General features: G+C 38.7%; 1 protein-coding gene across 5 annotated transcripts in view; it reads right to left on the bottom strand.

Moving 5' to 3' along the window:
* Window positions 1-14,611, bottom strand: part of LOC145994809 (tachykinin-like peptides receptor 99D) — a 616,641-nt gene that overhangs the window by 137,428 nt on the left and 464,602 nt on the right. For all 5 annotated transcript variants that reach the window (XR_014442396.1, XM_083131117.1, XM_083131116.1 and 2 more), the window contains one exon: window positions 11,518-11,721. Coding sequence is in view for 4 of the 5 variants with exons in the window: in XM_083131117.1 (XP_082987243.1) it covers window positions 11,518-11,721 (204 nt within the window). In the remaining variant the exon portion in view is untranslated. The remainder of the gene's footprint in view (window positions 1-11,517; window positions 11,722-14,611) is intronic.

Genomic DNA, 14,611 nt, shown 5'->3' with positions numbered 1-14,611 from the left:
ACTAAGTTATAAATTTTAGCAATGTACTAGTCACTTTCGACAGTACCAACTGAAGAGGCGAGGTAATTGTAACGTAATATGCACTAGTGCACACGATTAAGAGCCATTTCAGTGTTGTCATCTGCGAGCAGCAAAATCACAGTACCTAACAGACGCTCCAGAGAGTTCTGCTGGAAAGAATCCCGGAAATAAGTAATGAAAAGGTTCTTGCCATCTAATATGCTTTCTCTGAAGTGAATTCTCATAGCAATTACACAGCGTTTCTAGCAGAAGCACGAACCATTCGCAAGCAGAGGTTTTCCACCAAAATGAGGTCAGTAATAACATTTAGACCCTCGACTATTGCAAGTTTCCTTTGTCTCGGCAGCAAAATTTCCCGCTCTTTTTTTTTACCCTTCCCAGCATTCCACCGCTGATGAAGAGCGAACTACCGAGGGATTCTCTTGGCAACCACGAGAGAGGGACACCAACACGCGTTTACGAGAATTCCCGCGGGGGAACACCCAAGATAGGAAAGTTTTGATGGTGGGGGGGTTGGAACAACAGAGACTCGAGGTTTAATTTACGAAATATGACGTAAACATCATCAGCAGTTCTATTTTCAGTCTCTTTATTAAAAGTTGGAAACCAGAATCGTTTTTGCTTGTGTAACAGGTTCGGTGGACTCTTTTGTCACGACTGCCCAGTCTACACTAACAGCTCCGAAAAAAATGCTTCACTGAAAGGATGCTTAATTATAGAAACTTGCAGTCATAATTAATTTCTGAACTGCTTTCTCTAATGGGACCTCCCACACTTCCTCTCCTGGGCATATTATAGTTGTGGCTGAAGGAAGGCAACGGAACACCACCACCACACACCAATTTTGCTAAATCCTGCGAATTCTTATTTTTCACAAGCAACAATACTGTTTCTTTATGCCGTCCATTCTATCAATCGGGCGAACTCATTTTTACTAATTTACTAAAAAAATTGTAAACTGAACTAATATGTGCTCTCAAATGTACGAGGTACATTCAAGAAGTTCTCAGAACTGAATTTTATTTGCAAGTAACGTGATGTGATATCTTATGCTCTCTCATGGTAATTGGTTATGTGATAACACCGCTTTATCTGGCGCCGGGTCGCTAAAGGGAAGGGGGGGGGGGGGTGGTGAGGTGCGGGAGTACACAAGAGGCACTCGAACGAGTCAAGGAAACTGTAATATATTCAGGGATTTTTCAAACATGTTGTAGGCACTGTGTAGACCTACCACAACATTGAATTGTGTACCATAATTATTATTATTCTAAAAGAAGTTTCACGTGATGGTAACGTTCTACGAAATTCAAGAGATTCATTTGTAAACGTTCAAAAAAAAAAACAATATATGTGTTTTGAGCTACGTCATTGACCAACGCTAAGATCCAATCAGAACAATTACTAGATTATGGATCTACCTGAATACCATCCAGGAGCAATAGAATTTCAACTCCAGAGATATAAGTGTACAGTAGTGGTACCAATTTGTCATAACTGCGACATAATAACTTTTTCAATTGTACAAGATAGTTATAAGTTTATTTATTCGAGAACTACAGGTGTACAGGGCTCATGATAGCCCGTTTGAAGATATATTGATCTACCGATAAGTGGGACGGGTTTGCGAATTATAAGACGATTAAATACAAAGTAATGTTACAGTTTGTAATTATGTAAGGGCCTTAAAACGTAGGTGTCGACCCAGCACCGTAAACGCAACCGGATTTCAATTAAAAATAATTTATAGGTCTTTGTATAGAGAAGGAATGTTAGTCACGAATTTTTGTTTACTTTATAGATGAATAGTTCTTTACAAAAATATAGAAAACTTTACTGTAAATTGAAGCACTTGCAGTCTACAAAATAAGCAGGTAGTAAGAAACTGCACATAAATAGCCGATGAAATTAGCATATCAATTCAACTATACCAACGCCGACCAAATGAGATGGCTGGGCTGGAGTGCGTCGGTACCATAAGTGGAAAAGGGAATTTTATTTGTGAGTCGATAAACAAGTAGATGATGTAAAACAACAGTTCCTTCAAATAAACATAATGCAGCAAAATATCAAAATAGCAAGGAAATAAAATTTTGCTCCAGTTTGTAGTAGTTGATAGATATTTAATTTTAAAGAAAGCTTCTAGAAATGGGTTAAATTTGCAGATTTCCCTGTAGCTCTTTTCCAGAAAAATTAATGACAACTGCCACGTTAAAAAAAAACTAAAATACAGCAGTTAGGCTGTGTTATTAATCTAAAAATAGATATGTGTGTGTGTAGATTAAGATAGAGAGAAAAATAGATAGATAAAAAGAGATATAGAGAGAGGAAGAGAGGTAGAGCGAGGGAAAGAGAGAAAGATAGATAGAAAGGTAGAAAGGGAGAGAGAAGGAAAGAGAGAGAGGAAAGGGAAAAGGAAGACAGAGATAAAAGAAAAATATAGCAGGAGAGAGAAAGAGATAGACAGAGAGAGAGAAAAGAGGGAAAAGGAAGACAGAGATAGAAGAAAAATATAGCAAGAGAGAGAAAGAGAGAGGAGAGGGGAAAAAGAAGACGAGATAGAGGAAAGAAAGAAGGAGAGAAGAGATGGAGAAGGAAGACAGAGATAGAAGAAAAACATAGCAAGAGAGAAATAGAGAGAGAGAGAGGGGAAGGGAGAGGGAGAGGGAGGGGGAGAGAGAGAATGGAAAAGGATGGCAGAGATAAAAGAGAAATATAGCGAGAGGGGGAAAGGAAGGCAAAGATAGAAGAAAAATATAGGAAGAGAGAGAGAGAGGGAAAAAGGAAGACAGAGATAGAAGAAACATGCAGCAAAAGAGAGAGAGAGGAAGAGAAAGGCAGAGATAGAAGAAACATGCAGCAAGAGATAGAAAGAAAGAGGGGAAAGGAAGGCAGAAATAGAAAAGAAATATAGCAAGAGAGAGAGAGAGAGAGAGAGGAAAAGGAAGGCAGAGATAGAAGAAAAACATAGCAAGAGAGAGAAAGAGGAAAAATATAGCGAGAGAGAGGAAAAGGAAAGCAGAGATAGAAGAAAAACATAGCAAGAGAAAGAAAGAGGAAAAGGAAGACAGATAAAGAAGAAAAAACATAGCAAGAAAGAGAAAGTAAGACAATCTTAACAGACGCAACAATCGCAACAGAGCCTATTAGAAAATACTTCGTCCACCTTTGAGCCTACACAAAGACAATTCTCTAGTGACGTCACTGGTTGCCATGCCACCTACATAACGTCTACAAGTGACCTGCGTAATCTACCCGAGCTCTAGATTACACGAACTTTCCCTCATTGTTTCCCTGATTGCCAGCCCGTCTTAACAAAGGACAGGGGGCAACAGTGAAATACCAGGTCAATATCTGACATAATGGTCTTCTGATGTTTGGGACATAAAACACAATCATACGAGTGGAACAACAAAATATCAATGATGGTACTCAGAATATCAAGTTACATGTGTGATGTCGAATTTATAGCTGGCTGCGATTGGGGTTTATGTGTATCCACGCACGCGCTTCTGTGCGTTTGATCAATAGAACAAAATTTTGCTGCGTATTTTACAACTTGTTAACCCCATCCCTTACGCTCGTCTCCTGCCTGCCAGTAAACAAGCATGTCTTTCATATTTTGCATCATGAAATGTGGAATCCATTTGTACCAGGGCAGGATTGATCCCACAGCACTCTCTGCCTGCCACCGTTTTGCAGCCGAAAAGAGTGCATACAAAATACATACCTTGACATAAGAACAGCCAAGTAAATAATAATATTTCTAACACACTAAAATCACCCTTTAGATTCGCTCTTGATCAATGAAACATTGAAAATATCAAGCTTCCGTCTTTCATGTATAGATGGCAGCACAGAACAAAAAAACTTTTGTTGATTATAAACATCAATTAACTTTTCAAAAGTTTAATTCATTTTTGCATTCTTTTAGCACGATAATTAATCTCTAAAATATATGATGATAAAGCAAGATTTGAAAAAGTAATGGGATCAATCGCAGTTTAAATTCAACTACTCTAAAGCCAATTAGCCAGTTTTTATGTCAGTAAAGTGAGTAGGAAAGGCTAATCTTACCGGTATTGCTAAGTACCTGGGCTTGCCTAGAGTAAGAGGACATATAAAAATCAATTTTTATGCTGTATGCTACCCTATGCACATTTCAACATGCCGTAAAGGCATATTGGTGGAGGGGAGTTTGTTTTTAAGTCCACTTTATGCACAGATAAGCTAATCGGGACTGAACCGATGGTGTAAAGTAAGATTCTAGTTACTATGCGCCTCCACCGGATCGAATCCAGGACCCCTTGGTTACAAGGTAACGAAGTCACTACTACGCCATCGGGGAGACCAGGGGGATACGGAGTAGTCATAATATCGGACATTTGTGGAGGTGGTGTGTTCATCACCACGCTCCGGCCGTTTTTACACCAATTCCAAACCAATTTCCTTCAATTACCACATTTATTTAACTCTTCCCATTTAGAAAATCTTTTTACAAAATATTATTCAAATAGAGAATTTTGCACTAAATTAAGGTCGAGTTTGTACATATGCCATAGAAGTGCAAGACATTGTTTTAGTGAAAAAACGTTCAATAGCGTTGCTTATAATTTTACCACACCAAAGAACCTAACAAACTCAAATTTAAGACAAAAAGAAAACAAAAAAACAAAACAATCTTTGGACCAAATTGGTTAACACAAAACGTTTGACCAAGAGTTTAGCTAACTCTCAGCAAATTTATTCATTTGGACAAAATTATTTGGTATCTGTAAACAAATTGGCTTCATTTTGTCAGAATTACAAAATTTGTTCTGGTGACAACGTTTGTCGCCTATTTAAGGAGATCATCATCACGTCTGTGGTTATTCCATAAATAGTCGTACATTTACTTATGTGTGCTTGCATGAAATGTATATGGTTTTCTTTCTTATTTCTGATGCGTTTCAGTGCGTTGTCGTTCTTGTCATCCACAAATCCCGCCTAAGTTTAAAAGAGGTTTATCTCTCATACTTTCGCTCACATTTCCTAAAGAAAAATATTACGTGAACGGAGAAATAGACACTATCAAGCCATATCCCCTCCCCCACACCCTCCAGGGCTCGCTACTCTGTGTTAATGAGAAAACAAAACAAAAAAACGAAACGGAGATCCTAGCGCGAAACGCAAGATAATCTTAACAGAGCACGGTTTATTTCAGTGTACTTCCATTTTTTTAAAAATTCTTGCAACCTTCCAACCCTTTAACATTTAATAAACAGCACCGGAAACACAAAGGAACATTCAGAGGCACCGCTAATTCGTAAAGCGGCTTGGAGATTTTGCGAGAGCGTCAGAGAGAAAATTTTAGGTTTCCAGACTCACGAGTTTTACAGTAGATTCCCCATCCTTTAACAAGTTCCTTTTTGCTCCCACGAAACACCTATCGGTCTGTTTTTATCTAGTTTATCATTCTCCGGGTTCGGCGTTGTTCGGAATACGGGAAATGGGTGGAAACTAACAATTTCCGATTTGATAATTCCCCTTCTTCTTCCTGCAGTCGCTATCTCTCTCTTGATGCCGAAAATTACCGTTTTATGCTCGCAAGAATTTATTCTCTTTGTACTAACGATGCTGGAAAGCTAGAGTAATTTGTGAAAAAAAAAATATCACCGCTTCGTTCCGCTTGCATGTTAATTAGTGATAACGAAGCGTTCTTTTTTTAACTAAGGGGAAATACAATCAAATTCGGTGGAAAAACAAGGAGCGAATCACGGTTATCATATTACGAAATTACTAACTCTCTCTCGGTAGAGAGGGACATAATGAGCTGAAAAAGTACACAGGAATTTTAAATGTGCTTCTTCCTTTGATCAAGGGGGTAAAGGGTTTGGACCCTTCCAAGAATTTTTACCCAAAGTCAGGGTTTGCTAAGTGGGTTACCTTTTCTACCTTTCATGAAATCCAACAGATTTCCCCAATGACGTAGCAATCAAGAGGCCCGGTATTCACTATCCGATGAAAGCACATAGTGATTTGGATGTTTGGTTCACTCATTAAACAACTCAATATGCTGACCAATTCAGAAATTTATTTTATTATAAAACATAAACTAAACGTAACGTTTCAACCTTCTATCAAGGTCTTCTTCAGACTCTGCACCAAGTACAAATGTAACAAGGTACAAAACAGGACGATATATATATATATATATATATATATATATATATATATATATATATATATATATATACACAAACATTACTCCCCTCCAGACTATTAGAAAGTTGATCTGGAACATTCTAGCAGCTGGCTTTCCCTTGTCAACTGTACTTTCACCTAAAAGGCTAAACATATTTTCTTCCATCTAGAATGTGGTTGGACTCTTTATCTCACGCTCTTTTTCCTTCATTCTTCTTCCTTCTTCTCTCCTCTTTCTCTCTTGTCTTTTCCACTCTTTCTAACACCTTCTTCCATTCTTTGTTTATCTCCAGTCCCCCATTCCAGTTCATTGTGTCTTCTTCTCTTCCTCACCTTTCTTCTCCATTTCCTTGGCTTCCTTCCATTTTCTCACTAGTATTCTCTTCTCCCTTCCTATCTGGTTAGCCTCATCCCACTCTATGTCATATCCTGTTTCTCTCGTGTGTTTAAATATCGCATTTCTCTCTCTCTTAAGTCGTACATCATCCCTATGTCATACAAGACTGTAGGAGGAGAGGATTCAAGAAGTGCATAGAGGAGACAGGAAGACTACCAAATTTGAAAGGCTTTCCAAGGATACACAAAGAGAAGATAAAGTTGAGAACAGTAATGGACTGCGGAAACAATATTTTGGAACCATTAAAAAATAAATTAAAGAAAGTTATCGAAGTGTTATTAACACAGCAAGAAAGCAGAGCAGTTAAGAACAGTGAACAAGTGGTGGACCTCATAAAAGGACTTATGAAGGATGAATACGACAATGTTTACCTTAGACGTGAAAAGTATGTTCCCGAGCATCAAGAGGGGACACGTTTTGGACATTGTTAAAAAGAAAATGGGACAAGAAATTATAGGAGAATGAGATAGTGAAAGAGTAGTGAAGGCGCTGGAAACCATTTGGAATAACGGTTACAGTATAATTGGGGATAAAATAATGTTAATGAGTGAAGGACTGAATACAGGTTCTACCCTAAGTCCAGCATTGGCTGAATTGGTTATAAATGAATGGGAAAAGAAAGTGGTAGAAAAAGGAGGTGACAAAATAATTCGGTTTTGCAGATATGTGGACGATTGTTTTGTCATATGGAAGGGAACGAACAGGCAGCTCGACATATTTGCCAAAGAAATACAAGACGAAGAAAGAGGGATATTATTGGAACTCGTAATAGAAGAAGAAGACAATATAAACTACCTAGATATATTGATGAAAAAGAAGAGAGGACAAGAAATTAAAACCGTTTGGCATCAGAAGAAGTGTGCAGTAGGGGTATTCTGCCACAAAAGAAGTGATGTAAGTGAGGTGACAAAAATAAATTTTATAAAGAATATGGAGGACAAAATCAAGAAAATATGCACGAAAGAATGTGAAAAAGAAGGCAAAATAAATAGAATATGGAAACAGCTGGAAAAGAATGGCTATGAGAAGGAGGATAGACTGGACATAATCAGAAGAAGGAAGAAAAGTGGCAGGGGAGAATTGGAAGAGAAAGAAAAAGAGGAAGAGAAAGAAAAAGAGAGGAGGTTTGGAATAAGGAATATGGGGAAGACCACAGAAAAGATATGCAAAGTGCTTAGCAAAGCGGGCATTAAAACTTACAAGAAGGGAGAGATGAGCATCTTAAGAATAGGTTTGGAATATGGAATATGGGGAAGACCACAGAAAAGATATGCAAAGTGCTTAGGAAAGCGGGCATTAAAACTTACAGGAAGGGAGGGAGGAGCATCTTAAGAATAGCGAAGAATGCAAACAGGGAAAAGGAAAACAGAGAAGAGGAAGGGATTATCTACGAAGTGAAATGTAAAGAATGTCAGAGTGTGTACATAGGAGAAACGAAGAAGAGACTGAAAGACAGAGTGAAACAACATAGGGATGATGTACGACTTAAGAGAGAGAGAAATGCGATATTTAAACACACGAGAGAAACAGGACATGACATAGAGTGGGATGAGGCTAAGCAGATAGGAAGGGAGAAGAGAAGAGAATACTAGTGAGAAAATGGAAGGAGGCCAAGGAAATTGAGAAGAAGGGGACTGAAGATAAACAAAGAATGGAAGAATGTGTTAGAAAGAGTGGAAAGGACAAGAGAGAAAGAGGAGAGAAGAAGGAAGAAGATTGAAGGAAAAAGAGCGTGAGATAAAGAGTCCAACCACATTCGAGATGGAAGAAAATATGTTTAGCCTTTTAGGTGAAAGTACAGTTGACAAGGGAAAGCCATCTGCTAGAATGTTCCAGATCAACTTTCTAATAGTCTAGAGGGGAGTATTGTTTGTGTATATATATATATCGTCCTGTTTTGTACCTTGTTACATTTGTACTTGGTGCAGAGTCTGAAGAAGACCTTGCTAGAAGGTTGAAACGTTACGTTTAGTTATGTTTTATAATAAAATAAATTTCTTCCTTGGTCAGCATATTAAGTTTTTCATATCATGGAAACAAGGCTTAATGTTGTTATCATTAAACAAGTGTTAAGTACCGTCACGATTAGCTCGTCTGTGCATAAACGTGGACGTGAAACTCAAACAAACAACACACACATAATTACAGACATAAAATATACAAATCGATTGTAAAGGTCCTCTTACTCTGGGCAAGCCCAGGTACCTAACAATATCGTGGAAAGGGAACGAGGCAATATGGTTACGATTAGTCTTTCCTACTCACATTACTGACTACTGTACACTGTTCCGAATAAAGTAGATTTAAAACTGAAAGATTGAATACCGTGCACAGTATGACCCTTCTCAAGTCAATATGAAACACAAATGAAGTTCCTCGATGACAGTGCTGCTTTGACAGTTAAGCATACATCCATGCGCTGTGCCAACACCTATTATAACCCACCTGCTCATCTCTGTTTAGATGCAGCGTCATCAATAGTAGGTCAGGGATATCAACACGATATCAGCACCACAGTCGCAAATATGTGTCAAATAGATAGAAAACTAATTTAGTTTTAACGTAGCATCTCTAGCACAATGATGACGTAAACATAGAATCTTTGCACAAGCTTTTATTCACAGAATACCATACCATGTGGTTAGATTTGACTTTTTTAATATTTGCGGGTTTTTTAAGTCATATATCCAAGAACGGGACTTGTGTTCCAATTTTGAGTGAAAAAATGTAAATGTGTGTGTGACTGTGAGCCCCACCAGCAAAAATAAAAATTAAATTCTTTCCTCCGTACAGTTACATGGTTTATTCGAAATACAGGGTGAGTCAAAATTATGTTACCCCACAAATGGGATAAATATTTATTTATTAAGCATACACCAAACATGTATGATATCGAACTTTTGTCATCAATTATCTTCTATTGTTTATGCTTGTGTATGTTTATAGTGTATTAGCTGTTAGCTGTTATTGTTTATCTCCTAAACTTGGCTCACAATGTTTGTCTTGTTTATATAGGTGAGGTTCAACAATGGCTGACCGATTAACATTGGAGCAAAGAAGAGTTGTAGCAAGCTTGATGGAGGTGTAAAGTTCGCCGACTGTAGTCCGTCGAGTGTTTCGGTAGCGATTTGAACGTGACCGACCAAGTCGTTTAACAGTTCGCAGCCTTTACCAAAAGTTTGTGGAAACTGGATCGGTAGCGAACATGGACGTCAGCAGGATTTTTTCCAGGGAGGGTCAAGCAAGGTAATTTTTTTTCCAGGGGGAGGCAAAGGACACATATTTTCCTCCAAAATAGTGATGCCCCCTCAAAAAACACTGTTTCAGTCTGAAATTATCATGTCTCTTCAAAGAATTTATAATAATTAACATAAATTACTGTGATTGAAATGAAATTATGTGTGAATTATATAATTTTTAGGTACACATTCATTTTGCAGGGGGGTCCGTGGTCCCCCCTTGCTCCCCCTTCCGGACGCCCATGGTAGCGAACAACTATCGAGGAAATGCAGGACGGCCAATATCAGGAAGATGTGAATTCAACGTTGCTGTTGCACAACAAGTCCTAGTGCAGAGTCCTTCGAAGTCAACCAGACGTTGCAGTTGTGAAACAGGGATTCGCCCAAAAAACAGTGTGGCGTATCTTGAAACACGACCTTGGGATGCGATCATACCACATAGAAGTCGCCCAAGCTTTGCAATGGCGCAAAAACTTGTTACAGTGGAATGCTGTCGGATTCTAGCAGAAATGAAGAATATCCAGGAAGACGTTTGGAATGTAATGACATTCAGCAATGAAGCCACTTTTCACACAAGTGGACTTGTCAACCGACATAACACAATTTTCTGGGGCACTGAAAATCCTCGAGTCATTAGGGAGCATGAACGTGACTCCCCAAAGGTGAATGTTTGGTGCGCTGTGACCGCCGCTGGAGTAATTGGGCCCTACTTTTTTGATACCCCAACAGTGACTTCAGACGTGTACTTACCGATGTTGCAGCAGTACGCCATTGATGAACTACTACTACAAATCCAACAAGATGGCGCACCACCGCATTATGCCCGTACTGTTCGTGCCTATGTCGACCACACATTTCCCGGCAGATGGATTGGTCGTGGTGGACCACTGCGCTGGCCTCCACAATCCCCAGACTTGACACCCTGTGATTTCTGGATATGGAGTATGGTTAAGGAGCGTGTGTATAGCAGGATAGTTCGCGACATCAATGACCTAAAGGACCGAATACGGAATATGATATCATCCATTCATGTGCGTACGGGCTTTACATGCTACTGTTAGTTGGTTTTTATGTGTTGAACATGATGGCGAACAGGTTGAGAACGTCATGTAAATGATTTATCACATTTGATGACCTAGTACATTTCTACCATTTGAGTGGTAACATAATTTTGACTCACCCTGTATATGTGTTCGAAGAATGCAATAAGCTGCATTTAAAACGAGTACCAATCACACACGGCCGTTTTGTCGGTGAAATGTACCAAACAACATGTTCAGGCGAATTCCCGGAATGGTTTCAGTAGGATTGTGCCCGTCTTCATTTCTGTATGCAACACAACAGTGGACACTTTGAACAGATTCTGTAATTGTACGTACTTTTTCTTCTTTGAGTTCAGACTTACGAAACACCCTGTATAGCAAGCTTTGGTAACTCGTGTACATTTGTGGAGACCCGTTAAGTGCACTGTAGCTTCCATCCTACATACTGCACTGCAAGGTTTCCCAATTCGCTCACTCGCTAGTCCCTCCTTTCCGCCCTTCTTAAAACGCCCCGAGTTCCACGCGTGCATACGAGAGCGCTCTTCCACAAGTTAAGACGAGTTGCCCAGTCCTACTGTATAGAGCCACAACGTACAGTAGCTCCTTAGGGAAGCAAAATGGAATGACCTGAACTTACCAGTATTCTAGCTGACTGGCAGTTGTCTCTCCGTCAGGCCATTGCGGGTAGCACTTGGTGTAATTGTTGGGAGCTATGCCGGTTGTATGGAACAGGAAGTTGGGGATGGAAGCTATGATCGCTACCATCCAGATCCCTCCAGTGATGAGCAGCGTGGTCCGCTTTCCAAGGCGGGGCTTCAGAGGATTTATAATGGCCATGTACCTGCAAAACAAATAAATTAGCATTAGCATGGTTGAATGTAGTTTTCGAACAGTAATGAAAACTTTACAGGTAAGATTTTTTTTTAAATTAGTGCAAAACGACGGAATGAAGCCTAGAGCTGGCTTATCAGTTATTGAACTGTACATGCCTGTTAAACCTGCTAAAAACTATTTTGAAAAAGCTGTACGAATTTTTGAACATTCAAAATAATTTGTGAATATTGCTTTTTTATATTGGCAGTACAAGGTTACGCAAACTTTATTCTGAAAAGTGAGAGCTATGTGACCTGTTCTAAAATGGATTGGCTCATGTTTATAACACACATACACGCAAATATAGAAGTTGAAATTTGCATCCCCCAATAGCAAAGCATCCCATTCCAGCCCAGTATTCCATCCCTGAGTATCGCACTATGCTAGCCACTTAGCTACAGATGCATTACATCATTTTGAAGATAGAGAGAGAGAAAATAAGGAAAATAAAATATACGAGGAAAAGTGTGTGAGTGAATGTGTGCGTGTGTGTGTGTAAGAGAGAGAGAGAGAGGGAGAGAGAGAGTACACAAGGGAGTCAAAAGAAATAATCGAGAAGAGGAGGAGTAAAGAAACAAGCGAGAGAGAGAGAAAAAAAAGAAAGAAAGAGAGAGAGAGAGAGAGACGGAAAGAGTAAGATAGAAAGAAAAGAAAGTAAAGAACAGAAAATTGGAAGGGATAGATAGAGAGAAAGAGAGAGAGACAGAAGAAGAAGAAGAAGAAGAAGGAAGGGGATTAAAAGAATATCGGAGAAAGAAAATGACGTAAAAGAAGAGAAAAAGCTAAAAAATGCAGGACGACCAGAAGTAAGCAAGATATGGAAGAGTAAGCGAGAGGATAGACAAGAAGGAAGAAATACTAAGTATGAGAGAAAATGCTAGAGAGTAGATAAGGGAAAAGAAAAGAAGAAGGGGAAAAAGGGATACACAAAAAAAAGGAGAAGGGGAAAAATATGAAGGAACCCACCCCTCTTTACCCGCAATACGATTTAAGGTTGCAACATTACACACACATTTATATCCAATTTGTGAGGAAAACACAGTTTATGTTACTTTTCCATATTTGTATTCGTTATTGGAATAATGTATCAAGCTTTCAATCGCCAACGTTTGTTGACACATTTGTAGCGAAACTCTTATCAAGTGAGTGAAATTCAATGTATGGGATTACATGGAAATAATCGATGGGAACCTGATTCGCGCTGGCATGGACTCTGCAGTTGACAGTCATTGTTTACGATTGGTTGGGCGGCCACCGTCTGCTTCAATTCGCAATTAGATAACAACGTGGGCTTCACTCAGAAATTTCCTCCCTTTCTAAATCTGTATCGGAGAAATTACAGTGGCGTCGTACAGAGTCGTGTATAGAGTGGGTTCGCCCTGGGCGCCGAGGAAAAAGAGACGCCGAAAGAGAAAAAAACATGGAAAAGTGTAACTGTCGCGGTGTTTATACTATCATCTTGCAAAAAATAAAATATATTTTTTTGTCTTGCTTGTTCCCAATACTACAGTTTCTTTAAGAATTATATGCTTATACTAAATAACCATGGGCGTCCGGAAGGGGGGGCAAGGGGGGTTCTACGGCCCCTCTTTGGAAAATGAATGTGTACATTAAAATTATATAATTCACACATAATTTCATTTCAATCACAGTAATTTATGTTAATTATTATAAATTCGTTGAATAAACATGATAGTTTCAGACTGAAATAGTGTTTTTTGAGGGGCATCATTATTTTGGAGGAAAATATGTGTCCTTTGCCCCCTGGAAAAATTACCTTGCTTGCCCTTCCCTGGAAAAAATCCTGTGGACGTCCATGTTAATAGCTAAACCGAGTTACTATATAAGATTCTTCAATTATAACACCATTAAGCCTTGTTTCCATGATTATGAAAAACTAAATATGCTGACCAAGGCAGTAATTTATTTTATTAAAAACATAAACTAACGTTAGTTTATGTTTTTAATAAAATAAATTACTGCCTTGGTCAGCATATTTAGTTTTTCAAGATTCTTCAAAATGCAATATACACGGTACTGCTCTACCAATAAGAAAAGCCCCTGTGGCGCTGTCGTCGAATTTTCAGTCCTGAGAGAGCGAAAAGAGCGTGGGCGATGCATCAGCTGCTTGCCATGTAATCCCGTCCCTGTTTACTGAAATCTGCGGCATTCTTCAACACATCTTCGTCACCTTTATTCAGTGCAAAGTGTTTTGTACCATCATGAAGAAAGGAGAGGGAGGGGGAGGGTAAAACAGTATAAATTCTAGTTGAAGTTTTTGACATCAATGCAAGGGAGGGAAGCTATACATATAGCAACATGGGAACACTCGGGCACAGGCGAAATGGAAGCTAGAGGAGAAAACAAATGACTGTTTACTTTAGATCGCAAGTTTCCCGGAGTCTTCTCATCTTGGTCGAGCTGTATCGAGTAATAACTATAATAAGTCTAGGGACATTTTGTAAATCGGAGAGAGTCAAAATTCATATGTAAACAATTTTCTCAATATTTAATAACATGCATCAGTCATAAAATAATATTACGTCTTGGTGTTCTATAATATTTCAAGAAGATACATAATATTTTACAATGTTTAGAAACACGCTGTTGTATTAACATTTCTGTGTGTGCTGAAATAATTGTATTCAATACAGTAGATAGTAAGGCTTTGTAAACTCAAATTAGAACAGACAGAAATAAGGCAAATATATACGTCGAATTTACATTTTTTTTTACACAGGGTAATGTTTGTGAACTTCGCTACAGGTAAAAGATTGATTGATTTGCTTTATTTTACTTCGTTTTTTTGTGCCACTTTTGGCTAATTTGCGAAGATGGGGATGAGTGATGATATGATG

This window comes from Lepisma saccharinum, chromosome 11 (genome assembly GCF_977018435.1).
Source record: "Lepisma saccharinum chromosome 11, izLepSacc3.1, whole genome shotgun sequence".
Taxonomy (NCBI): domain Eukaryota; kingdom Metazoa; phylum Arthropoda; class Insecta; order Zygentoma; family Lepismatidae; genus Lepisma; species Lepisma saccharinum.
The sequence above is the reverse complement of the archived record's forward strand: the minus strand, read 5'-3'. Positions and strand labels throughout refer to the sequence as shown.